Source organism: Patiria miniata, unplaced genomic scaffold, assembly GCF_015706575.1.
Source record: "Patiria miniata isolate m_02_andy unplaced genomic scaffold, ASM1570657v1 HiC_scaffold_5, whole genome shotgun sequence".
NCBI classification, from domain to species: domain Eukaryota; kingdom Metazoa; phylum Echinodermata; class Asteroidea; order Valvatida; family Asterinidae; genus Patiria; species Patiria miniata.
Genome location: NW_024037072.1, coordinates 8,779,791 through 8,804,919, shown reverse-complemented (window position 1 = coordinate 8,804,919; position 25,129 = coordinate 8,779,791). Strand labels below are relative to the sequence as shown.

The following is a 25,129-nucleotide window of genomic DNA, read 5'->3' as shown; positions in this document are numbered from 1 at the left end:
TTAAGCTTTGTGTGGACCTAAAAACAAAACAGGTCCACACGATGCAGGTTGTGTGAACCACTAAGCCAGGTCCACACAGGGTGTCCCCCCTCTAGAGGCATTTTTGGGTTAGGGTTATGTCACAAAATGACGAGGAACCCTCAGGGAAAACATGTTTTTAAAAAGGATTAAAAGAGTGTTCGCACCGGAGTAAAAAAAGAACTTTCAGTCTCCGGTTTTCCTTTACACGAAAACAAATGAATGTCCACAGAAGGTAACGTAGGCGTGGGTGCGTATTTGTACACTGATCTCAAGTGATTAGACATCCGATTAATCTTTCCCTCTTTTCTATACCTTAAAATCTTTTCTTTTTAAACAGATAAATGACACTTCCGACTTTTTATCGTCTATATCTTTTAAAGTTTGTAGTGATATATTAAGTGTCGAGAAAAACTTTGTATAGGCCTACATCTAAGATTTTTTTTGTGAAAGCATATTACACAGAAAAGTTCCATTAGTTTACTAGTAAACTGACAATTAAAAAAAAAAGTTTCTCACATCTCAAGCAAAGACAGTTTAACTTTCTCAGTCCAAACTTCACATCTGAGGATTTGTTTTCACATTTGCTCCGAGACTATACAAATATCGTAACATGCATCCTTCAGTCACCTTATGCCGACTGAGTGTACCATGCACTATGCAACCGGTCAACCCTTCTCGTTTAAACGGATGTGAATCATTCATAAAAAAAAATCACCTTTATAATAATAAAATGACTGCGAAATTCGCTAACAATCAGAATTATACGAATGGATATAAAATGAAATGTATACCTCAAAAATGACGCCATGGCGACCACGAGGTGCCTTTTACCCCCTCAGACGTCATTAATGTAACCAAGCAAGGGGGAATACATCGATATCTTCAGTTTTTGACATTCCCAATACAACACATAAGTTAATGACTTGTTAAGTAACATAATTTAAAAAAACAGTAAATTTTGTAATACTTCCGCTAGACAGAAAAGATAAATATAAACTTTACTTTCGGAAAAGAAATCAATGTTACATATTAAATTTATAACTCATTACAATACATTAAACAGCACAGGCAACCAATCTTGGCTTTAATTTCAACTCAATTTTCAGTTTAAAACTTCAAACTTTAGAAATATTAGGTTATAATGGCCGCAGTTGTGCGTTCAATGCATAAAACTCGTTCAACAAGTAAGCAGTCAGCACATGCCACGAATGCACAAATCGTCATTCGTTGTTTTTAGTGTTGATTCGGCTTAACCTCTTTTTCAGCCTGTTATAAAATAGTTGACAACAAATTTTGAAGCCACGTTTCAAGTCAATAATAATTATCCATCAATTAATTAATGAAAAATAGTATCGTGAAATTGAAGATGACAATGAATCGAGTAAGCTCGGGTGATTAAGCGTGTTCACGGAGTTCCTGCCCTCCCCAAGAAAATGTAAAAGACCACTGCCAGTGATTTTCAGCCCAATCAAATTATAAGCGCCTAAAATGACGAGTAAATTTATTACAATGTACAAACATATCTTCTACGACCAGAAAAGGACAACATTCTTCTATCTCTCTTTCGTGCTCGAAATATTGTTAAATTAATGGTTGACTCCGTCACAGGTTTTTGGCAATTATACTCATTACCTGTTTTCACCTGGAAGCCCTTAATACTTTTAAAAACATTTTTATACGAGAAAAGAAAGTTTTTGATCATGCTTTCAAACTGCACTTTTACATTATAAAGATAATCAAAATGTTTTTACTCTCAGTGATTATCCAAAAGTCACCCAAATTTACGTCATTGTAAGCAGTATTATTCATCACAACTAATCAATACAAATATCCATCTTAAAACTTGTTTACATATTTTAAAAGTGCGTGTCGAGTTCGTGCTGCTCGACTTTGTCCGGTGGCATATCGATGTAGGCGTCACTCCCTTTGTTGTCAATGGATCCTGCGTTGTTGCTCGGTGCATTGCGTCTAAAAACAAAACAAACAAAAGTTATTAAAGACTTGAAAGTTTGCATGGTGGAGCGTTAAGTTTGTGGTAGCAGCAGCATAAAGTCAAATCTCGTTTTGTGACTTAGTGCAGCTCTGAAAAGATTCCGCTATGTAAGGCAAAAAAAAAAAATAAGTCGGTCTCTGGTCAGCGCGCGCGACGATTTTAATCATGCGCGTCGATCTTTTTTTTTCCAAAATGTTCCGCGGTAGCTCCAACAGCGCCCTCTATTTCCGCACCTCCTCAATTTTTTTTACCAAAGAGCACCAAGGAATGGGAAATTGCACCAAGGCAAATGATCGAAAGCACCAAGGCAAATTATGGAGGACACCAATGTACATGAGGACACCAAAAAAGCAAAATAGTACCCACCTTGTCTGTTCAATCCAAGCTTGAAGAAAAAAAAAAGCAAAAAAAAAAAAAAAAAGCCGCGTGGCCGCGTCAATTCCGGAACTTTGGTCTGACCAGAGACCGAATATTTTTTTGGGGGGGCCTAACTCGACGTTTCACACAGTACTTATACAAATCTCCATCAAAGTCTTCGAACCGGGCATAATTATTAGTTGTTTTGTTAAAAGGTGGAGAATTAATTGTATTCATCTTTTAGCAATTTGTGCTACTCTACTATGCTAAATTTGTATGCCATATTAGGATCATCTATGAATTCATAGCTATCAGATTTGCCCCAAACAAGCTTTGTCTAACTAACGTTTGAAACTGAATGATGGCGTTAACCTTAAAAAAAAAATCGAAAACCATCCGAAACAAATTGCGTTTGCATCTTTAACAGGGGTTTTTCTTTTAAGCAGTTTGTTTAAGTCTGGGTTCATGGTTGGCTAAAAATCAAAAAGTCTAAAGACGGATGGTGTTGCCCATAACAATCGATGCAATGAAAAAGACCAGGGTCTGTACTGAATAGACATGTACATGTATTTACTGTATTCGTTAGGGTGGGAGATGGCAACCTTCACGTGGTCCACCCTGTTTTTACTAGTGGCATCAAACCGATGTAGGCAGCAACACGCTACTTTTTATTGTAGTCTGTCCACTTGTACTGAATCATAGGAAAGAAACAGACGACTATATTCTTTGATGTAACGTGAGAGGGCGCAGTTACAAGTGATGACGTCATGTTACGTCCTGTCTCATTAATAACGCATAACAAGTTTACTTTTAAAAACTGACCTATGGCGGGGCTGTGGTCCACTCGAGAGGTTGCGTAGTACGTGAGAGGTCCCCATGCCCTCCTCCTGGGGCAGGGCTTCGTCTTCCTGATCACTGCCACCAGGATTAAAGGTGACTTTACCAGCAGGAATACTCAGCATTTGGCCACTCTCCAGGGCTATCGTCAGGGTACCAGACCGTGCTCGTGTTTCCTAAAAAAAGAAAGAAAGCGAAATGACATACCATTTCAGGCGGAAGAATTTCACAGGGTATTTGGCACTATAGTCCTATCTTTACTTTGAGCAAGGTTCTGTAGGCTCTTTTCAAATTACAAGTGGCTTTAAAATAAGACTGTCATGATAATTTTATACCCAGATATAGAATAAAATAGACACTCAATCCTACTGAAATTACTAGCCAAAGCCCGGCTCTATGTTTTCGATACAGGTGTATTGGATTTTAAATACATTAAGCCTCACCTCCTCGAACTCCTCTTTCATCTTTTTATCCTCGTTTTCTTTCTGAGTCTTCTGGCTCTCCGGTATGACGTCATCAAGGAAACTCAGCTCAGCTTGAGTGAAGATGTAGTCCATGCCTTTACGAATGATTACAATAGCCAGCACCTGCACACATTACAACATCAAAAATGTAGTAAAAACTGTGGCATAAACAAGTTGATTGCCTTTCGAAGATTTTCAATTTTGAACTTTGATTTCAAAACATGAACTCAAAACGTATTTCTGTTTTGCAAAACTGAAATATTCTTTAGTTGTTTTTAACTATAGACCGATCCGGGCACGCTATCAATTGTATCAGGAAGGCCCCCTCCAATGGCGGTAGGATTGTGCTAGCTATTGGTCAGACTCATAATATAGGTTTTCCCGGCTATTTTAAAATGTTTTTGTCATTCGAATTTTCCGTTTCTAATATTCAAATTCGTCAATCAACATCGATGTAGTGCACTTCCAATATTTGTTTTCGCCTTTTAATTTGTCAGACAATTTCAAATTCAGTTTAAGAAAATTCAAATAATGAGCACACGTTTTCGTTTCGGGGTATTCAATTTCGTCTTATCTACATCAAACACGGTATTCAGAAATCAAATTCGTCTAGTTGATTTATATACGACGAATTCGATCTCTGAATGCTGCCATTCAGCAACAACTTCTAAGACGAATTTGATCTTTAATGACGAATATTCTCAACCAGGTGACTAAATAGGTGACCAAATTTTGAAATTGAATGGTGCACCAATGACACACGCTTAATTAGCGGTAGTAAATATAGAATTCCCTGGATCCCAACAGACCTAAGACATGCGCTTTGTTTACATGTGCGCTTTCCTAAGGGAGAGCCAATCGTCCCTACATGGCTCCCATATAGGAAAGCGCACATTTGAACAAAGCGTGACGTCATTATGTCTTAGGTCTATTGCAAGCCACAGTGCGTGGATCCTATACTCCTTTTTTCTGACTAAATATACTCACCATGATCGGAAAGACAATTGCACCTTTGGAGGTTTTGATGATCCAGAGAATGGCGAGGCATATTGCCTGGATGGCAGTGAACAGGTGAACTTTCCATAGCTTGACGTGCCGGAGGTAGATGTGATCTGGTTGATGTTTGGCAGGCATCAGGAATAGGAGCAGCCGATCAACAAACTAAAAAAAAGGAATTTATACCAAAAATTACTCGAAATAAAGAATATGATAGGATTGCTAAGATTAGGTTGATAGAGATCTATATCCGTATAAGGGATGAGCAAAATCACTACTTGGAAATGGAATGCCAGAAGTTTGTAGAAACCCGGATGCTTAGAATGTTTTATGAATAATGAAGCTATAACGTAATTTCTAACGTCAATTTAATGTTACAATTTGCAAGAAAAGTAAAGTGTAGGCAAAGTTACAATGTTTTCACACACTTATTAATGCTTTAACAATTTTATTTTGCTTTCACAATTTTGTTTTGCTTTCACAATTTTGTTTTGCTTTAACATTTTTTTTTACCTGCACTCCTCTAAGAGAAGAAATACCCATGTAAAGAAACACTCCATACAGCACGGGCATCGGAATAAACTAAGGAGGAATGAACAAAACATTGAAAAAAACTGGTCACAGCTGCACTATAATTGGCCTGCAGTGTGAATGACCTGATAAAGTCAGTGGTAAACTCTAAAAAGTCCCGGGCGTGATCAGCTTCGACCCCGGTCAAAATGACACTTTTCGGGTCACCTTTCTTGACTATTTGATCCCGAACAAAGTGTCATTTTGACTCAAAAAATTAAATTATTATGAACACAAAAAGTGTCACTTTGACACGACATATTTGTAATTTTGACACAGACACTGGTCAAATTTGACTCGGTTTCAGGGTTGAATCTGACCCAGAACTTGTACCTTTACGAGCATACACACCATAAACGGATTTACTGCACAAAGTGATTTGCAGCCATTACACAATATAACAATCACCTTACTTATACATTTAATAGGAGGATATAACTTACTTCAGTCAGATCAAAGTATTCCTGTTTCCATAAAGTCTTAGGAGATGACCATTAGTTAAGTTACATTGTGCACGGTAGTTATGGTTTCTTTCAAGTACATATTTTGCTATAACATAACTTAATTGTAAAACGTATGTTGAATAAACATGATTTACGCGATGCATTTTTGACAAAATTTTCTGAACTTTTTTACCCTTAGTACACCAGTCATCAGACTCGATACACCCATCATTATGAACACCATCAAACCAGTTACACGCTGCTCCCTAGAAGAAAGAGAATTAACAAGAAACTCTAACAAAATAACCCAACCGTATAGTAGTGCCCACGTTTTGGAATTTTAAACCATCTGGATAGATTTAAAGTATACGGATATGTACCACAACTATCTACCTCAAATATTCCATCTCAAATGGCTTACTAGGAGCATTTCTTTTTTTCATTACCAATGGTTGAAAACAATTTCGGGTCAAATTCGACCCAAACCCGGGTCAGATGTGATCCAGCGACAAAGTGGCATTTCTCTGGGTCACTTTTCCAAGCATTTGACCCGGAAATTTCATTTTGAAACAAACAAATTGTCAAGTCGACCCAGAAGAGTGTCAGCCAGGTCAATCTGATCCGAATTCCGGGTAGAATCTTACCTGAGCTTTTAACAAAGCAGTACATTAGCCCATGTTTTTTTCCCCAGAACTACCCACTCGTAAGTGTAATTTATGAAACAGTTTTTAGGAAACCTATAGTTCAAAGAAATAAAAACAACCACTTACAGACACCCTTCTACTTTGGGCGGTTCTCCTGGAATGACCGTCTTAGACATGACACGGAGACTGTCGACGTGGTTGATGGAAAGCACAGTGGCTGCAACAAACCACGGCATGCCCAGGATCGACATGAGGAAAAGCAGCAAGCCTACCACGAACAGGTCCAAATGGTAACCAAAGCCTTTCTGTTGATATAAAAATAGAAAGACGGTATAAAAACAGAGAGACGGTATAAAGATAGAAAGACGGTATAAAAATGGAAAGACGGTATAAAAATAGAATGAAGGTATAACAATAGAAAGACGGTATAAAAATAGAAAGATGGAATAAAAATAGACAGACGGTATAAAAATAGAAAGACGGTATAGAAATAGAAAGACGGTGTTAAAATAGAAAGATGGAATAAAAATAGACAGACGGTATAGAAATAGAAAGACGGTGTTAAAATAGAAAGACAAGAAAAAGATAGACGGATGGTGTAAAAAAAAAATAGACAAATGGAATAAGATAGACAAGGCCCAAAAAAAGTCTCCGGTTTCTGGTATGGAGCTTGCCCAAAAGTGGTGCGGCGACGCGGCTTTTTTTTTTAAATTCAAATTTTGTCTTATACCTTGAGTTTGTTTTCACGTCTGTTTACGATGACAGCAGTAATCTGTTGGTCCATGAAAATCAGGATTCCGCAGAGAAGGGCTGGAATGATGGCCGCGAAGTACGTCCACCACGGATTGACGAACAAGGGCACTAACCACCCTCGGTCACTACGTGTGGGCTTAATACAAAAACAAAAAAATCATTGTTCACTAGAATAACATAAAAAAAGAATGCATCATGGTTCATGAATGGTTGTATCTTTGTCTTCAAATGGATATAAATATTTTTTTTAATTCTTGAATGTCTATAGTTACCAAGAACTTTGTATACATACAAGAACATTAATTACATGAAGTTGATTGCTATAAAGAACATTGACCCCAAAACATAAATTAATTTATATTTAAGATTAGTAAAATGCAAATTGATCAATTTATGTTTACATGCATGTTGTAACGACTTACTTAAGTTTTATATTGATCTTATCGGGCTTCTTAAGGAAGAAAAATTAAACTCTTGTTTGACTCAAAGATATGGAATAGAAATTGGAAAGAATGTAGTATCCAGACGCCACTTCAGCAGTTGTGTACAAAGTCTATGAAGAGTCAAGAACATTTCATAAGTATGTCCTAACAAAATTTGAAATGTTTCTCAGTCCCAGATTCATGTTTTTTCAACATTTTTGCATTGACTGACCTTTATTGAGATGATATATGGAGAAAAAAGTGGCGGAAGGTTGCAACATTCTTTCCAAAATTTAATGTAAAACGATCAGGCTATACATAATTTAATTATGGAAATGATATGGTTGATAAAATATGAGTTAATCAACCTAATTACCCGGTAGTTAAAATGTAAATTTAACACTTTCCAATGTTTACCTGAAACTGGTTTGGCACGGTCAGTTTCGGCGTTGGAAGTCCCACGAGTATGTCAAACACAGTCATCGAGATGAACGCAAAAAAGACTCCGAAATTACTGATGAGATAACGAATCTGTAAAACAAGAAATGACCACTTTGCTGAGTCATGCGCTGACGGGGCGTAAAGGGTTAAAGTTAATTATGTTTAGACCGCAGCCGCCGCATATAACTACACAAAGATTCATGACAATTTTAGCTTGCTACCCAACTGATCATTAAAGAAATTGAGCCTCATAACTAATCAAAATGAGTAGAACTAGATGTGTAAACATGTGACTGAGAAAAAGTATACGACACAGCTGCGAAACTGTTGTAATCTGTCGACCAAAAAGATACAGTGTAGAGGCACTGAGGCTACCCACAATGATATTGAAACTTATAATCGAACACAAGCAAATGCCAGCATTTCTAATTTTTAATGCACATCATACACGAAGTTTCATGACAAAATATCACTCGCAGTTCAACTGTCGCCATTTTTTTGTTTTATTTCTTACAATCCTGACAAAGACCTTTGACATTTTGACATCCTGTCTACCACCAATCTTGCTCCCCTTTGGAGAATCCGTTAAAAAGTACGCTTTTAACATTTCTTCAAAATCAGGTTTTGTCAAACTTTATGTTGTATCATTTTTTCAATTCAGCAAACTTGACTTAAGAGGTTTCGACTTAGTTATTTGCAGTACATAATGGGGCTATATTCGAAAATTTAAAGTTTCAATTGTATACCCTTCTCCCAAACCAGTACCACCTATATGTTCCCCAAATCCAAATTTAAAATATATCTCAAACTTAGTTATTGTCATCAACATATTTTCTTTTTGTCTCTTCTAAGACCTTGACATATTTGACTTGTTACCGGATCTCTGATAAAAATAAAGGCTACGAGATCTGGCTCACACTCTTAAAAAGTCCCAGGTCAGTTTTGACCCGCCATTCTTGTTTTGGTCGTAATGGCAAATTCTTGTGTCAAAATGACACATTTCCGGGTCAAATGGCTCCGGAAAATGACTCAGAGAAGAGTCAGTTGACCCGGATTTGGGACGATTTTAACCCAAGACTTTTCACAGTTCACGTGCTTGACAGCCAAATATGAAAAAACAGTTTGTTAGTAAATGAAGTAAAATGAAGGAAAGACTGTTAGAATTACCTGTGTCGGGAAGAACGTGGTGAATTTGAAAGTCTTGAGTGCGTAGGACAACACGAAGGTGCCACAGAAGAGGATGACGCAGAACAGGAAGACATCGGGTACAGGTTGGTGATGGCCGCATGTCTCCCCTTCCAAGGTACCGTTCAAGAGTTTGCAGTCCTCCTCGGATATCTCGCCCCAGTCTGAGACGTTGCTGAAGGTGTCGTTTGGTTGGATGCAGACGCAGTCGGATTCTGTCATGTTCATGTCATGACTGGAATCCGGGTGTCTAGAAAAAATGCAATACATAATTAACATAAATTATGCAAAATACATGGGGTGCAATTGTACTCATGGCGTTTCGTGAACATGAAATAAACTAATTTTTAAAATTTTAATGAAACTCATGTGGTATTATATTTTCAATGTTTTTTGACAATTGGAATTAGGTTTTGGTTTATTTCCTAGAATGGAACTGAAAGTAAACTCACTGCAGTGCAGACTGTGTATAGACAAAAATCGTGGGTTTTTTTTCAAAAATGTTTTCAGGCTGGAAATGAGTGTAGTGTGGCGAGGCTACACAAACTGCCTATTACATACATTGTTTATTCTATGTATTCTTTTGGTCGTAATGACGCCTATGTTCTTTTACATATACGCAAAAGAAGAGCTGCAGATGTTGATTGAATGATTCAGTCCACTAATATCGGATAATGTTGTTAAATGTGTTTTCGCCAATCTTACTGCGATCGTTAGAAACGCTGACTCAATGCATTGATTTGAAATTAAGTTTGACAGCCCAATGTGAAATTTGGATCAATTTTGGATTATTCCCGACTATTGTCATACCATTCAAAAAGACGTGAAATGTGATCTTTTTGAACCAATGAAATACCTTCAAGAGATTTCCTCGTGCCCAAAACTGTTTTGCTAGGAACCGCAGACAACTTACGCTTCCAGCGGGTACTTGTGGTTGATCTCAAGCAGATTCTCGATAGCCTCCACGATGAAGATGAACGCAATCAGGGCCGCGAACGCCTCCTCCGTAAACCGCGTGATGTATCGCACGTAGGCACTGAAATCCGTGGCGACTAGAATGATGCAGATGACGCAGGTCCAGAAGCCGATCCAGACACGGAAAGACAGGTAGTTCAGTCCCATAGATCTGGATATTTTAACATAAAAAACATTGTTAGCTACAACACACATGGACTATACAAATGAAGATATGGTACTCTCCACGTAATTAAGGCAACGATGCTTGAATAGCGTGAGAAATCTTCCGACTCACTGAGACAGAACAAAGTTTGTGACAGAACAACCAGATGCAACGTCGTGGAATATTATATTATGCGAGACTTCAACCAAAGTAAGTTCTGTACGTTACGGCCTGTGACGTTGATTTTTTACTGTCAAGACAACCGAATAGTGCAAATAAAAAGCCTACACGGAAACGGAAATCTTTCAATGGAGATTGTTAACTGTATGAACGATTTACCGATAACATGCAGCATGTAAAAGAAATTAATGTTGCATTCATCAGAGTATAAACAAGACTTAAGAAAGGGAGGCTGGACTGATGTAGTTCGGCAGATAGGTGATGGGATTGTGCCTTTGATGACAAGCATGTCACTTGACACAAAGTCAGAGTAGGTCATGAGAAAGAAATTTTGCTATAGGGTCATCGCAGATTTGTCCTTTGAAACAAATATAGGTAGAATAACAAGCAATGGCAGCCATTTTGCTATGGCCCTATAGCCACATGTCTTTCTCATGACATACTCTGAGTGTGTATCAAATGCTATGCTTGTATCAACAAAGGCACAATACTCCCAAATAGTTCCCCATGACATGCAAGTGGATGCCCGTTCTCTGATCCCTCATGCATCAATTTCTGGTCCATAATGACAACATCTATGACTCCTAATTTTCATATATAAAGCGTTCCAAATCTCGATGTATTCACAATTTAAAGAGGAACACACTTACGTGCACAACTGAAACATGATTGTCTCGAAGATCAAGATTGGTCCGGTGCTTCCGATGATGGTCAATGGCTGGCCCGAGAACAGATGGTAAACTACACCACAGATTGCTCCGCCGATCAGACTCTCAAAGGCTGCCTGGACAATGAGAGGGAGAAATTAATGCGCATGTATACCTGACTATTTGTGTACACTCAATGCAAAACAACACACGAAAGAAAGGAATATCTTACAACAGCCTCATTGGCCTCTGTAATTAAGCTACAAGCCAACAAATCATGGCACCAAAACAAGACAAGGTAGACCTAGTAAAGCTGGTCCACAGAGCGTGCAGAACTGATCCCAGAGTTGATCCCTTGCACATAGCATCGCTTGATCTCGAAGACCAATCGAACACAGCAAAACAGGACCAGTGAGGTAACATGTTTATATCGGTGGTGTTTAGATATCACTGGCGTTAAATTTAACACCGCTGATTTGCAGTGTGCGAAACAGATAACGGTATGATTATAAAGTAGTTGTTTTTATTTGTAGTATTAAAACAAAGCCTATACAAGCACTTCATGAAACCTTTTCTTACAATGTAATCGTCCGTTGCTCCTCCAAGCAATCCACCGAACGTGATAATGGGCGTAATGCAGGCAATGTACATGAAGACAAACGAAGCTATGCACTGTATGCTGAGTGCATCCGTGAAATCACTCAGGTAGAAAGGTATCTTTGTCTTGACATCATTGATCAGTCCACCAAAGAGCCTGTGAACAAAATATTTCCAAAGAATTAAAAAAAAAATACACGAGTTGGTGTTCAAGGAACACCTCTCATCATGAAAATAAATAATTTATTCTTATAAATGACCTCAGATCCACATTGGCAACAATCCGGCCCTTTTGCTTCAAAATATGTTACTATTAAGAAAAAAAGGGTTATTTCGACCTCAAATGTTTTATACATGTACCTAGACATTCACTACTTTGAGAATACTGAAGCCTACCTTCCTGTCCGCGCCAATTCAAATTTAGCATCGTCTTCCTGGTGGATACTGAGAGGTATAGGGTGAACGAAGTGTTCGGATTGACGTCGCTTTTCCTGTGACGGGGTGGATTTTGGCGGCTCAATGCGAATACTTGGATCCCAACTTCCTAATAAATAACATTATGTAGCTCTTCACGATCATTATATCTTTAAAAAGGAAACACCAGCATTACAAATGTAAAACAAATATAGACCAACATAATGCGATAAAATGAGAAAACGCACCTGGGGGAAGCACGGTGACTTGGTCCATGAATTCATCGATTCCTGCCAGTAGGTCATTCCTATCTCTTGCCCTGTACGCTACATCATGGAACACCTGTAGGATTGATTGGAGTTTTTGGTAGAGCGCACCATCTTGACGGAATTGTAGTCATGCACCATCTCAATGATTGTCAGACTTTTAAAATGTGTCCAAAGGTCAGAAATTGGCACCAAAATGAACATCAAAATTGGTAAGAATAGACACAACCACTTAACTGGCGTCAGGATTACATTCTTTCTTGAGTTCGTTTTAAATTCTGAGTTACTGAGTATGAATAAGGGAATAAATGTGTGCTTCGGAGGTTTTAGGCACTATATTTAAGATTGATTGCAGTCTGGATGTTGATAATTGCCCGAGCCGAAGGTGAGGGTAATTATCAGCATCCAGACTCTAACCAGTCTTAAACACAGTGTTTAATACCTACCAATCACATATTTATTCCCATTCATAACTACCTTTTCGGTCAAAAAAAATCAAAACTTTTCGGGTCAAAACAGGTCAAAAATTATAAATTTCCAACAATTTTGATCAACAAAACACCCCTCTGGCTATACAGTGGTAAGGCCCTCTGGTTAACAACTCCTAAAACGTGTCCCCAGCGGAGGTCCATGCCCCTGAGGCCCCTCTATTTAAAATCTTGAATTGAACCAAAACAATTTAACAGCTGCCTTCAGTGCCCTGCTTTGAAAAATTGGTGCACCCCAAGTGCCTTCTACAAGTTTCACCCTAGTTATACGGCTGCTGCTGGTAAGTGATAATTTATCCGCGTATGAATGATTTGAGAGTAATTATTCGGTTGGACCTTAAAAGTCGAACTAATGGCTGCGCAGTCAGATCAGATAGCTATTAACAAGCAATAATTCTGAGCAATTGCGGATTTCAGTGCAGATGTATACGGCCAAATAAAAGGCATAAAAGTCCTTCTCATTTCTCTAACTGGTATGTCCATTGAGGGCAGGGACATAGTAGAATATTCATTGTTTAATTTGAAGCACTGACCTCGTCAGAGAAGAGAGTAGCAACACAACGTCCAATTTCTCGGTATTTCACCGTGTCTCCAGTAGGAGGGCCGAGAAGCAAGAACAGGAATCTGGTAGCAATCGGCACCTCTGTCATGTCCGGCAGTAGAACCCCGTTCGACAAGCGGACAAATGCAATGATGGGCTTCTTCAAGAAATCCACTTCACCGACCAGTACGTTGGACGCTTCGGCTCCGGGCGGAAGTTTCTTCAGGAACTGCAATCCAATCACAAGTGTGAACAGATCAATATTAGAAGTCAAAAGATATACAAATAGAGTGCACGATCAATTTGAAGCAAGACCTATTACACAAACATTCCCTCGCAAGATGTTTTGATTCATTGAAATGAAAACGGCAAGATTCAGTCATTGAGAATATCAAGCTGCAACCAGTCGGATCTTTATACAATATTGCATCCAAATGGTGAAAAAAGACTTCAACCTATGTTCCTTTATATCTCTTCAAAAGACAGAAATTTGAAAAACAAGAGGTTGGATCGTATGGAGAAGGGTAAAGTGGATACAAAATTAATGAGTGAATTGAAATATGGATACATAAGGTAGTATCACTATACAGGATTATAAGCAAAGAAAGGAAGCAAGTATAGGATCGTAGCGGCAGGGAAACAAAATAATGTTGGTTCAAGAAGTTGTACAGTGATACAACTATACAACTGCAACTTCTTGAAGAAACAGCAGCTGAGGCAAGATTGCCCAATCATTACCATCATAATAATCATCAGGCCTACCAGACTTACCTTTACTGTAAGAAGACACTGTCAGTATAACGTTGTGGTAACAAATTAAACTGATTTCCACTTAAAAATAGCCCGGTGTAGTGTAAAATTCTGGCCTCTGTGAAATACGGATTCATCAATATTGCGCAAGCCTCAGTGGGCATGAGTAGAACAAGGACGAGTACGTATGAGAGTCACGTGTATTCGTATGAGGAGACTAGTTTTTATATGGATACAACTTTCATATGACACCATTATTCTGAAACCTACCTTGCTTTCTTTCTGAATTTGCTCTGTACTGTCAGACGGCTCCATTCTACCGAGTGATCCTTGGCTGTTATTACGTCGCATCTTTTCGAGGTTTGAGGCGGAGCTATGCTTCTTTAACAGACCATCGAAGCCAGCCGCTGTGGACAAAGATATGCAAATCCAAAAAAGAGAAGGAATAATCGAAGTTGTAGGGCCTTGTTTTCTCTCTTTTTTTGGTATCGCTAAAGTCTTGCGTTTACTCCTTACGTTCAAACTATTTTGTTTTATATATCCTTACTAACCATTGAAACCCTATTAGTTATATTCTTCCTTGCGTTGTGGTTTTTAAACTAATACAATTATTTGAACATTTTCCCAATTGCTCTATGTCGTCCAGCGCTATAGGACAAAATGCCCGATTATTTATATCAGTTAGCCCCTCTATTAATGTAATGATTTTCAATTTCGCCCTGGGGCATAGCTCCGCCTCAAGACAAAAGTATTAATTTTTACTGTAACAAAACGAAAAACAAAATCCAAACTATAGATTGTGGTTGTAACTGGAAAACCACAAAGCTGCTCCCAATTACGTTTTTGATTGTCTATTGGACGTTACAAAATATTTAATGATTTATCAGAAACAAATTAACTATTGAAATTGAAATGACAATCTTAATTGGACTTCCGCTAATATCGGAAGTAAGGGTCAAATAGCCTTGACATTTTAGCTGGCACACCTTTTATACACTATGATGCAATATGCCAAGAATTGGGTAAAAAGGGGAGAAATATTGAAGTTGAAATTGGGAACAGCTAACAAACAAGCAAACATGAACAAGCGAATATGAATACAAAGGAGATTCAAGCTATTAAAAATATTGTACGGGGAAAGTAATAATCTTATATGAATGTTGAAGTTTATTGAAACATTAACTTTTTGCCCTTCTTACATTGTTCCATGCTGATATTTTGATGTCCTCCAGTGGATTGACTTCTGTCGATTCCAGGATATAAGCTGCTGCGTCGTCGCCCCCTCCCAGCTTGTTTTTCCATTTGTTTCTCTCCCTTTGACCTTGAATTGATTGTTAAAAACAAGTTTGAAATAACATAAAGACAAGTTTCACGAGTTCGAAAATTGTTCATATCACGATTGGATTTTGTCTCTCAGAAAAATAAAGTTATTCATTTCTATTTCAAAATGAAAGAGGATATATGTAAAACCCCAAACATCAATGTTTTATATAGAAGATAGATTCTGAAAAGTTAATTTCAAAGATTTTGTCATTGGTATAAATTCGTGTCTTGAGATGGCAGTGACATCATCATTATCAACACTCTATATCTGTTGCAGACTTCATAATAAATGATTAGTTACTTTTTCTGCTGGTGATGACGATGTTTCCTTATCAGTGCTTCCTTGACGTTTGGTCGGTTTTCCTCTTCCAGCTGACCCGTCGCCACCATATTGTCTATGACCAGATCTATATGGAAAAAAGTTTTAATGCATTAACGTATGTCAAACCTGAACTCATGAATAAGAGTTATAATAATATTATATATGGTACTCATATAGCGCTTGAAAGGTAGGTGCCCAAGCGCTTCATAATTATTACCCCTGTTTAACAGGCCACGAGACCATATTTCTGCAGTCGAGGTCAGCGCAATCTGATCTCTACCCTCACAGGTACCCATTTGTACTCCTTGGTGGGAAAAGAGGCAATTGTAGTAAAGTGTCTTGCCCAAGAACAAAAGTACATGTACCATGTTCCCTTGGCAGGTATATGGACCAAAGTACCATGGCACATGGGTAGAACCCCGTAACCATTGGACCACATCAATCCACATGTAATTGACATATACTGAATGTATTTGACTTTTACCAATACAATAAAACACATTATGTACATGTATTGACATGTATTATGATGTCGTCATTCAAATGTTATAGATATAACAAGAATGATCAATTTCCGAAATTCCCCAACACTTGATGAAATCTTTCAGAAAACAAAAAATTGGTGTACCGACCATGGTGCTTTTTTTTTACAATACACTTTTTATATTAAGCCTCAATAGGGTAAATCCTAGTGCTCCAGGAATACATGAATTTGGACCTTGGTAACCTCTTTACAGTGGATGCATCTCACCAGATATGGTCCACATGTTCTCCGCATCCATGTCCAGGAGCACCGTCCCACCGTGGAGCAACCTCTTGAGCTCAAAGAGACTATGGAGAGACAAAGTAGCTACGTGGGGTTTGCTCCAGCGTCCTGCTCCGTAATCCACATCTTCTTCATATTTTACCCATCTGTCAAGATACACACAAGAATGAGAAATGGTGATAACATGAGAATCGAAAAGAAATATCTTTCATGGGTCCTTGTCATAAAATACTCCTTTAAACCAAAGAGAGTCCACAGGTACTGAAAACATGTATCAATTTTCTAATTTAATATACACCCTGTCAAGAATATAGTTAACATTATCTTTAGAGATACATCGCTCTGGATAATCCACGACGTCATCAACCGTCAAATTATAAGTAGAAAACCATACAACATGAGCATTTTAAGAACGCTTTATCCCACAAATTCCAATCTTTAAGATGTTTGTTTCTCACATATAGCTGTATTGTTGAGCTCTTCTTTTTTACCGAACGTTTTCTTCTAAGTTCAAAGTTCATGCTTGTCATCATAATGGTCATAGTGAACGACACCATGGTGACGTCTGGTATAAAATTACCAGAAAAGTACATGTTCAAGGTTGATCTCTATGGAGGACGTTAAAAACCAATAACATACCTTATGAGAGTAGCCCATCACAAGGTACTAATTAAGGGCCACTCGAGAAAAGGGCTACACAAAGAAGGGATAGAAAAAGGAAGCCAAGGAAATGAAGAAAAAAAAGTAAATGAATAAGTATTTACGTTACGCTTGAACCGGGACACATAATAATCAACGGAAAAACAGGATAGGTAACTAGTTTTATAGTGAGGCAGTGAGTGGGAAGAAACTGGATTGAGTACTTTGTTACAACTGATAATGTAGTAACCAACGGATAATGTATCACCAACCGATGTCGTCACAAAAATTAACCGATATTGTATTATATACTAACCGATAATGTAACAATTATCGGTCAATGCTTGTTACATTATTGGTTACGACCGATAATGTATCGACAATTGACCAATAGTGTGGTAAATTTTACTACACTATCGGTCAATTATCGGTTAGTAATACAGTATTGGTTAATTTGGGACATTATCGGTTGGTGACACAATATCCGTTGGTTACTATTTTATCAGTTGTAACAGTACTTCCGAGAATTTGCTTTAGGTACAATGATTTTTTTCTCTCACCTTGCAGTCTCTTTCCACTCGAGCAGATTGCCTTCCTCATCGTAAAACAGTTCCTCCAACTCCGAGAAGATGTCATGGGTCTCTGCCAACTTCTCTCCTTCTTCACCGAGCAAAAACTTGACTCGCTGTGCAGCTGTTTCACCTGTGAACATTAAAAGCAAACATCCAAATTACAACATGTGGCACTTTCGAAGCCTATTCACCTTGTATTATGGCGGCAGTATTCTTTTCACATTTGGTTAATTGAATTGCACACAAGATCTCAATATTGGTAAAAAAGTGCTGATGTACCCTAACGTGGCGCGGCCCCTAACGTGGCACACGTGGAGTTTTCGCCTCCAGTGTCTTGCTAGAGAATTTTTTTCGACCTCAAATTTCACAGTTAGTGAAATTTCATTAAGCTCTAAACATTCCCGTTCATAAATCTTGAGTTCACGTATCCGCTACAAAGTTCCACAGAGATTCCAGTTTGGCGTGATTTTTCGATTTTATTTCAAAGTGCATAATAATTTTCAAAGTGCAAAATAATTTTCTGACAAACTTGTAGTTGGGTATGTGAGTGAAGATAATAATGATTTATCAGAATGTATATCAACTTTAAAGAAATTCTTAAATTTTGACGTGGGATTTTCCGAGATTTATTCAAGTACACCACGTTAGGAAACACTCGGCCAAATTTGTGCCCAATTTCCGCCGGCGCCACTGTTTTTGAATCTTCGAGTTTTCACAAGGGTTCAGCGGCAAGCTTTATTACAAGTATTTAACTGAATGAATTTGAAGTTTTTCAACAGAGAGGTTTGGCAACACTGCATGAGGGAAGTCGGGGGAAACCTCGAAGTGCGACACGTTAGGGAATACCACTATAGTGCCAGCTTACATATTATGGTCATTCACTGGAAAGAACGATTCAGATGAGAAACTATTTTGGAACGATTTACCTGGAATTACGATTTTACTCACCATCATAAAGTGGTACGGTGTGTGGGCCCACCCCATTCGGCGTTGTCGTCGGTTTGGCATCTCCGCTGGTCGTTTCTGAGCCTCGTTTTTGTTTCGCATTGTACCTCGAGCGAAGGGGCATGTGCACACCGACGTAAATGTCATTTCGACGGCGGGCTAGCAAATGCAAATACAAGGTGAGTCAAAAAGAGAGAGACCTGGATTCATGATTTTTTTTTCAATAAAGATCACATTAGATAACCCGAATAAAGTATGTCTTCAAAGAGCATGTTCTTCCACTCATCTGACATTGATCCGCGCTATCAGAAGTTATGCAGATTTTAATAAAATATGCAATTTTTATAGCCGTCCATGGAATGCCACTGGAAGCTATTGAGGTGAGCGAGAATAATATCACCACACGAATTCAACACAAATGGGACTTTAATCGTTTGAGTCAAGCCTGAAACATTCATTTTATTGTGAGATTTTGTGTTTCGAATATTATGAAGAACAAGCCCACTCATTTTGTTCTGAAATATTGACGGCGAATTTTTGTGTGTTTTCCTTTGCAAATTCTCTTTATGTTTCATTGTAGTTAATGGGTATTCATAAGTTCGTAGAACAGCAAATGGTCAGTGCTGATCAGCTGGATTTTGAGATATGTTATTAAGGTAGTTATAATGTGGGAATAGAGTATGCAAATTAAGAGATTCTGTCACTTTATTTAGCTCACCCTGTACAATCAACTCAAATGGTCAATCAGTCATTAATTGCACATGGAACGTTAACAGACGTCGACCCTTATCCCAAGATGTGGATCTTTTTGTGAAGTCATCATGACGTCATCAAATACAACTCCCATGAAATTTAAAATTAAACGAGACAATGCAAGGCATTCCTTCATTTATTTCTTATTTTTAACTGAGTGGCCCATTCAGTGGAATCCACTGTTCTCCCATGAATCACAGTATGCAAAAAAAGACAGGAACATTACACAAGTACAGATTCAAGAAAATAACGAAAACTTACAAGAACAAATTGGAAGGCCTTCCTGAAATAATTACAAGAAGCCTACCAAACATAGTACTGGATAGAACAAACGCTGATGGTGAGGATGAGAGCCAAATTAATTAGGCAAGCCTAATTAAACTGGCCCCGGGATGTAATCTAATCAGAATGGCTATTCACTGCAGGTATTTTCATTCATAGGACCAACACAATGGGCCATTTTAATTTTTGGCAGATTTGATGATTTAAGGGAAACAGTCTACCGGTCTTTCGGTATGAAAGTCGCTCGGTAAATCGATGCCTGAATTGCTAATGTGGGGTTAAAAAAATCGGAGGATGGGTAATAAGGTGTTTCGTAAGTTGCTTACATATTTCTTGTTCAAGTGGCAGAGATCTGACGTGTTTTGCCCCGGCGTCTACCACAACCTCTTCGTCATCTGACCCAGCGGTGATCATGATGCTTGTCTTCCGCTTCTATACCCTCGCACAAAAGGTAAGGTCTTCCCCTGCAATACAAGTTTGTATAACAGGTTCATTAATATATAGGCACCAGATGAAAATCATAACTATTCTTCAAATATCTTGTCCTTCCAAAAGATTAACACAGGAAATATAATTATGATCTGTAGGCGTTGTGGCCTTTGAGGGCAATTTTAGAAAGAATGACGTCAGACCTGCTAATCCTAATTGTTTGGCCCAAACTATCATCTTTGTCCTTTTGCGATGAGCGTTGCAGGTGTACGCTTTTATGGGGTTGGAAGTTTCTGAATATCCATACAATATACCGGTAACCATGCTGTTGACAAGTTAATTATTTTGAACAATGAGAGATCTCACGGTATAGATTTCGTGAATGATTCGTCGTGAGATATTCACTCACATCACACGTGCTATCTAATATTCCCAATAGTTCAGATTACTACCTCGCATTTTGAACCAAGGACCGTCGTTTCCAATTTGTTAAACCCTCCTTTATGTATAAATCCGATCGTTGATGACTTGCACTTCATTTGAGTTCAACCCCTCTCATCAAATTTTCAGAATTTTAGTCGAATTGATACATCAATAATGATTTCTGTGACAAATTTATCCCCCCCCCCGAAAAAAAGCAGGGTTGTACTCATAGAGTTATATTAATTAAGTTCTATGGTTGACTTCATATAAATGCAATTCCTAGCTTCAGTCTCATGAGGGCGCTCTAGGCCGGGATTACGTCACCATGTGAAATTGGTACCTTATCGCCAACAATCGGTGGGATTTGCAAGTATGTGGTCGGTAAACAAAAACAAATATTGAAATCATTACGCAAAAAATTTCGAGCACAAACAAATCGAATCAATAATGTTAACTGATATTTTTAAGAGCAAACATGAAGCGCCACTATTGGACTTCACGAAGCTGCCTTTTGCAGATGGGACTAAGGTAATCTTAAAATGGAAAAGAGCGCCAGATTAATGCAGATGAGTAATCATAGGACGTGAGACCTGTACGTGAACTGACCTTCACAGATTCACCTCCAAGGTTGTCGGGATTTGTGTCTAGGATTTGTTGTAATGCTAAAGGTGCGTCAGAATAAAATATTATCTTAGTAACCACCTTCAACTCAAAAGAATTAAAGGCTGCATAGAGGTTTAACTTTAAGAGGCATAGCATCTTCAAACAATACCTTTCTCAAGGATAGCCTAAGGGTAGGTGACATCCTTAACATATTGTTATTTGTCTAAAAGCAAACTACACGTAGTAGTAAAAAAAAAATCAGAAATTGTCGGGATTGAGCTTCCCAGTTGTCTATGGAATGTTCGTTCAACGTGATGTGTACGTGTATCGAAGCAGATTTTGAGAGTTTTCAAAAGTTGGCTTTGGGAGTTGTTATAAATCCATTGACAACTCTTCTCCAAAGGTACGTTTATACTTAGATTACATTATTATCAGTTTATTGCACGTTCTTGCCCCTCCTTTAACTTTTCAATGAAACAAAATATTGTTTTGGTCTTCGGTAAAAATCGAAGCATTATAAAAAAACATCTGATTTTCCTGTACTGGTTACTTCATCCCTTTCTTGACTTTTTTTTCCAAAACGCATGCTGCGATTTTCTTCTCGATCAGTCAAAGTGTAGAAATAAGCCAACTTCAACACCAAGAAATTTGGCTGTTAGTAGTGTCGTTATGGTAACTTCAAACAAAATCTTTCTCACAGATACCCGAGGGACAATAAATTATAGAGGGGAAAATAAGAACTAATTTGAGTTTTCAGGTTTTAAATGTCGGTCATAAGTTGCATTTGAAACTCAAGTTTGGTAGAAATAAGGTGGCTAGCACACGACAAACTCCTCCATAGCGCTCATAGCCGTACAATTGAAAAAAAACCCAGGAAATTCTCACCCACGACGGTCAAGTGATTCGCAGTACGTCGCCGTTCACACATTCATATATAGCATATTGAACTATTGCTAAAAATTATATCACAAAGTCCATTTAATACGAGACAGTCTTATTTAAATGAGTTATTCATAAAAACACCGCAAAAAAAGAAGGACCCACACTCATTATAAATTGAATCTGATCGTCTTATGATATCGTCATTTATATAGAGCTTTACAGGAAATTTTGTTAGCTACATTTTGACAACCCGTTTACTACCAAAGACTGTAAATCGTTCCAGATTGACAACGGTGTATGAAAAATGATGCAGTTGCAAAAATTGCAAATTTGAAAGATCACACGAGTGGAAATTGCGGCGTGACATGTTACAGTGCCCGAAACAATGCGTGGGAGCACGCAGGCTATTCAAAAGACCCACGCTTCATGTTCCGGCACTGTGCAGTCGACAGGGGCCAATTACGGGCATGTGTGAGTCGCTCGGCAATTTCTCCTCGCGTACTCTCTAAGGCCAAAAAAAAAAAAGTCTCCGGTTTCTGGTATGGAGCTTGCCCAAAAAGTGGTGCGGCGACGCAGCTTTTTTTTTTTTCTACCTGATTTTTTTGCTTCAAATGTCGGCTGATGACTGCAAATGGTGCCCGACTAAACTTAGTGCAAATATATGGTCCAGAGAGGCCACATAAATCTTATTCTCGATCATAACCCCATCTAAAAACACGTTAAAATTGTGCAGCAGCAGAATTTTAGTCAAACCAGTGAGTTTGGCGGTTTTGAAACATCATCTTGTAATGAAAAAAAAACTTTTTCATTTTGCCGACGCGCATGGCTACGGTGACGCGCGCGCATACCAGAAACCGGAGACTTTTTTTGTTTAGCCTAAATGCAACTTTTTAAACTTTTTAAATCATTTTTCATAAACCGTTGTCAATCTTGGACGATTTATAGTCTCTGGTAGCAAACGGGGTATCAAAATGTAGCTAACAAAATTCCCCAGGGTATATATAAATGACGTCATCATAAGACGATCAGATTCAAAATTATGAGCAACGCAATGAGTGTGGACTTTCTTTTTTGCGGTGTTTATTTAAGAAGAGTGCTGGAATTTACCTCAACTATTCGTTAAAGAGTTTTTCTCGGTCAAATAGAGTAGGGCCTATATAATCTAGAGGTAAACCAAAACCGAAAGAATCTTGAGTCTTTTTTTTTGCGCTTCAATTGGTCTTTGATTGAAGGTGAAGAGTCTGCCACTGAATAATAAAGAAGACAATGTGCATGCATCAAGCCGAGAGGTAGGAATCCGTCTTTCCTGTGCAACCATCTAATATGCATTGCCAAAAAATCAAAATGAGTATGGACATTTTTAATGAGGATATGTTTTTAACCACAGACAACTTACCTCTCTGCGCAACAAAGCAAGCCTCTCCTATACGCCTTTCCCGCCAGAAGCTCCCGTCAGAAAAGCCTAGTTCGGAGGGGGGAAGTCTCTTTTACCCTGTGCATTTGATGATCTCAACTGCCTTTCCATAGGTCAGCGTGTATGACGCATACGTGAGCGGTAATCACCCGTGGTGGCTTCTTGTAGGTCACCAAGCGCGTGAAGCTCACGTGCTCGCCCGTATAACGTTGCAGTAAGGCGGGCAGGCTGATAATTCCTGATCTCCTGCTCTACAATTCCCCCTCCCCCACCCAACTTTTATTTTAAGGATATAAGAAGTTATATTAAGTGCATTCACTTAATTTCGCGGGGAGGAAATGGCACCCCTTTGGTTCGTGCTAAGGCCACATAATTTATATATTGCGCCGTTTAAGGGTCACGCACGATTTCGCCATGGAGAACAAAATCCGCAGCTTGTCAACCTAATCATTCAAAACGGAAGCCAGATAAGTCCCAATGGACTGAAAAAAAATGGTGAAATGGAACTGCCCATGATTATGCTGATAAAATTTGCTAAATTGATTTCCTTTAGCAAATTATTAGCACATTTCCTTCTTTTTTTTCATTTTCGTCCGGGAATTGCCGTTGACCCACTTTTTAACTGTGTGCTTTTTTAGGTCCAGTCTTGGCTACCGGCCGCACGGGGCTATCTTCGAAGTCAATTCCGCACGAAACATTCACTTCAACTACCTGAAAAAAGTTTGGATAATAATTGTGTGACTACAAGAACATTAACTTGGGTCATAATCCTAAACCTAATCTTAGCAATCTTTCGTTTCGTTTATACCATTAAGATTTTTCAAAAATAAATGCAGGTAATACATCTGTAAAAGTCGACACGGGAGCTGAAGTCCAAATTACGTTTACCATTGTTAGTAAGCTGCCCGTCTCGCGTGCAAATATCGTCTCGCGTGCACTCGAAATGGTCTGATTATTTTAAGTATTTTTCATTCATTGCAATAGAGCCTGACAGTTGACACCTGGTGGCGCGCTTCCGGACCCCTCGAATAGAAAAATAAGCGTGTACAAGTCAGAATTAAAAAAAAAAAAAAAATGATACATTAATTGATTTCTGAAGAAAACACTCTCGAAACGGGCATTGTTAAATTGTTATTAGCATCTCAATTTATGGAAACTGAAAAATCGCATGACGTGAAAGAGAAATGTCGTGCCTGAAAAATTGACCTCTCCCTTCCAAAAAATCTATAATACATGTGGACGAGTGGCACTCGGTTAACTCGTATGAAAGATGAAAATTTATGAAATAATTGTGTGGCAGTCATTAAGTAAAAACTGAAATTTAAATAGGAGACTAACCTGTCTTTAGGACATACATTTAAAAAAAAAAAACTTGAAGGACTTATTATCATTTACAAATAAATTTGAAATGACCGTTGATAAGAACTGTATTCAAGCTAGCCGGATTAAATTAAGAACCCATCGGATGTAGTAGGTAAATTGTCGAATCGTTATCACTCTCATTCTTACGCAAGTATGCGATGTGAAAACAAACGTGATCGAACAAGGAGACCTATGTACGAAAATGTTGCATGTGAAGGTTTTAAGTATAACATTCGTTTTTATCCATCTCCAACTGATGTGTCATTATTTTTTTTTCTTGTGGAA

General features: G+C 38.2%; 1 protein-coding gene across 1 annotated transcript; it reads right to left on the bottom strand.

The window, feature by feature from the left end:
* Positions 1-23,744, bottom strand: LOC119742050 (electroneutral sodium bicarbonate exchanger 1-like). The gene is made up of 24 exons (XM_038218066.1): positions 23,465-23,744; positions 20,058-20,195; positions 18,700-18,855; positions 17,740-17,881; positions 16,526-16,686; positions 15,754-15,859; positions 15,329-15,450; positions 14,400-14,536; positions 13,372-13,608; positions 12,333-12,426; positions 12,067-12,214; positions 11,653-11,827; positions 11,077-11,210; positions 10,040-10,252; positions 9,109-9,376; positions 7,918-8,031; positions 7,056-7,214; positions 6,452-6,630; positions 5,875-5,947; positions 5,182-5,250; positions 4,660-4,833; positions 3,652-3,795; positions 3,194-3,384; positions 1-1,989 (listed from the first exon to the last, which is right to left on the bottom strand). Exons 2-24 carry the CDS (start codon positions 20,143-20,145, stop codon positions 1,878-1,880), a joined length of 3,396 nt encoding a protein of 1,131 aa, XP_038073994.1. The 5' UTR covers positions 20,146-20,195; positions 23,465-23,744; the 3' UTR covers positions 1-1,877.
* Positions 23,745-25,129: the final 1,385 nt, after the last annotated feature.

Bases quoted from the DNA above. Each gene is read 5' to 3' on its own strand.
- LOC119742050 (XM_038218066.1), bottom strand. From the start codon at position 20,145: ATGATCACCGCTGGGTCAGATGACGAAGAGGTTGTGGTAGACGCCGGG. The intron at 11,828-12,066 runs GTAGGCTTCAGT...TTTTGTTCACAG, and splicing joins GAATTGGCGCGGACAGGAAG to GCTCTTTGGTGGACTGATCA. The intron at 3,796-4,659 runs GTGAGTATATTT...TAATGTGTGCAG, and splicing joins CAATTGTCTTTCCGATCATG to GTGCTGGCTATTGTAATCAT.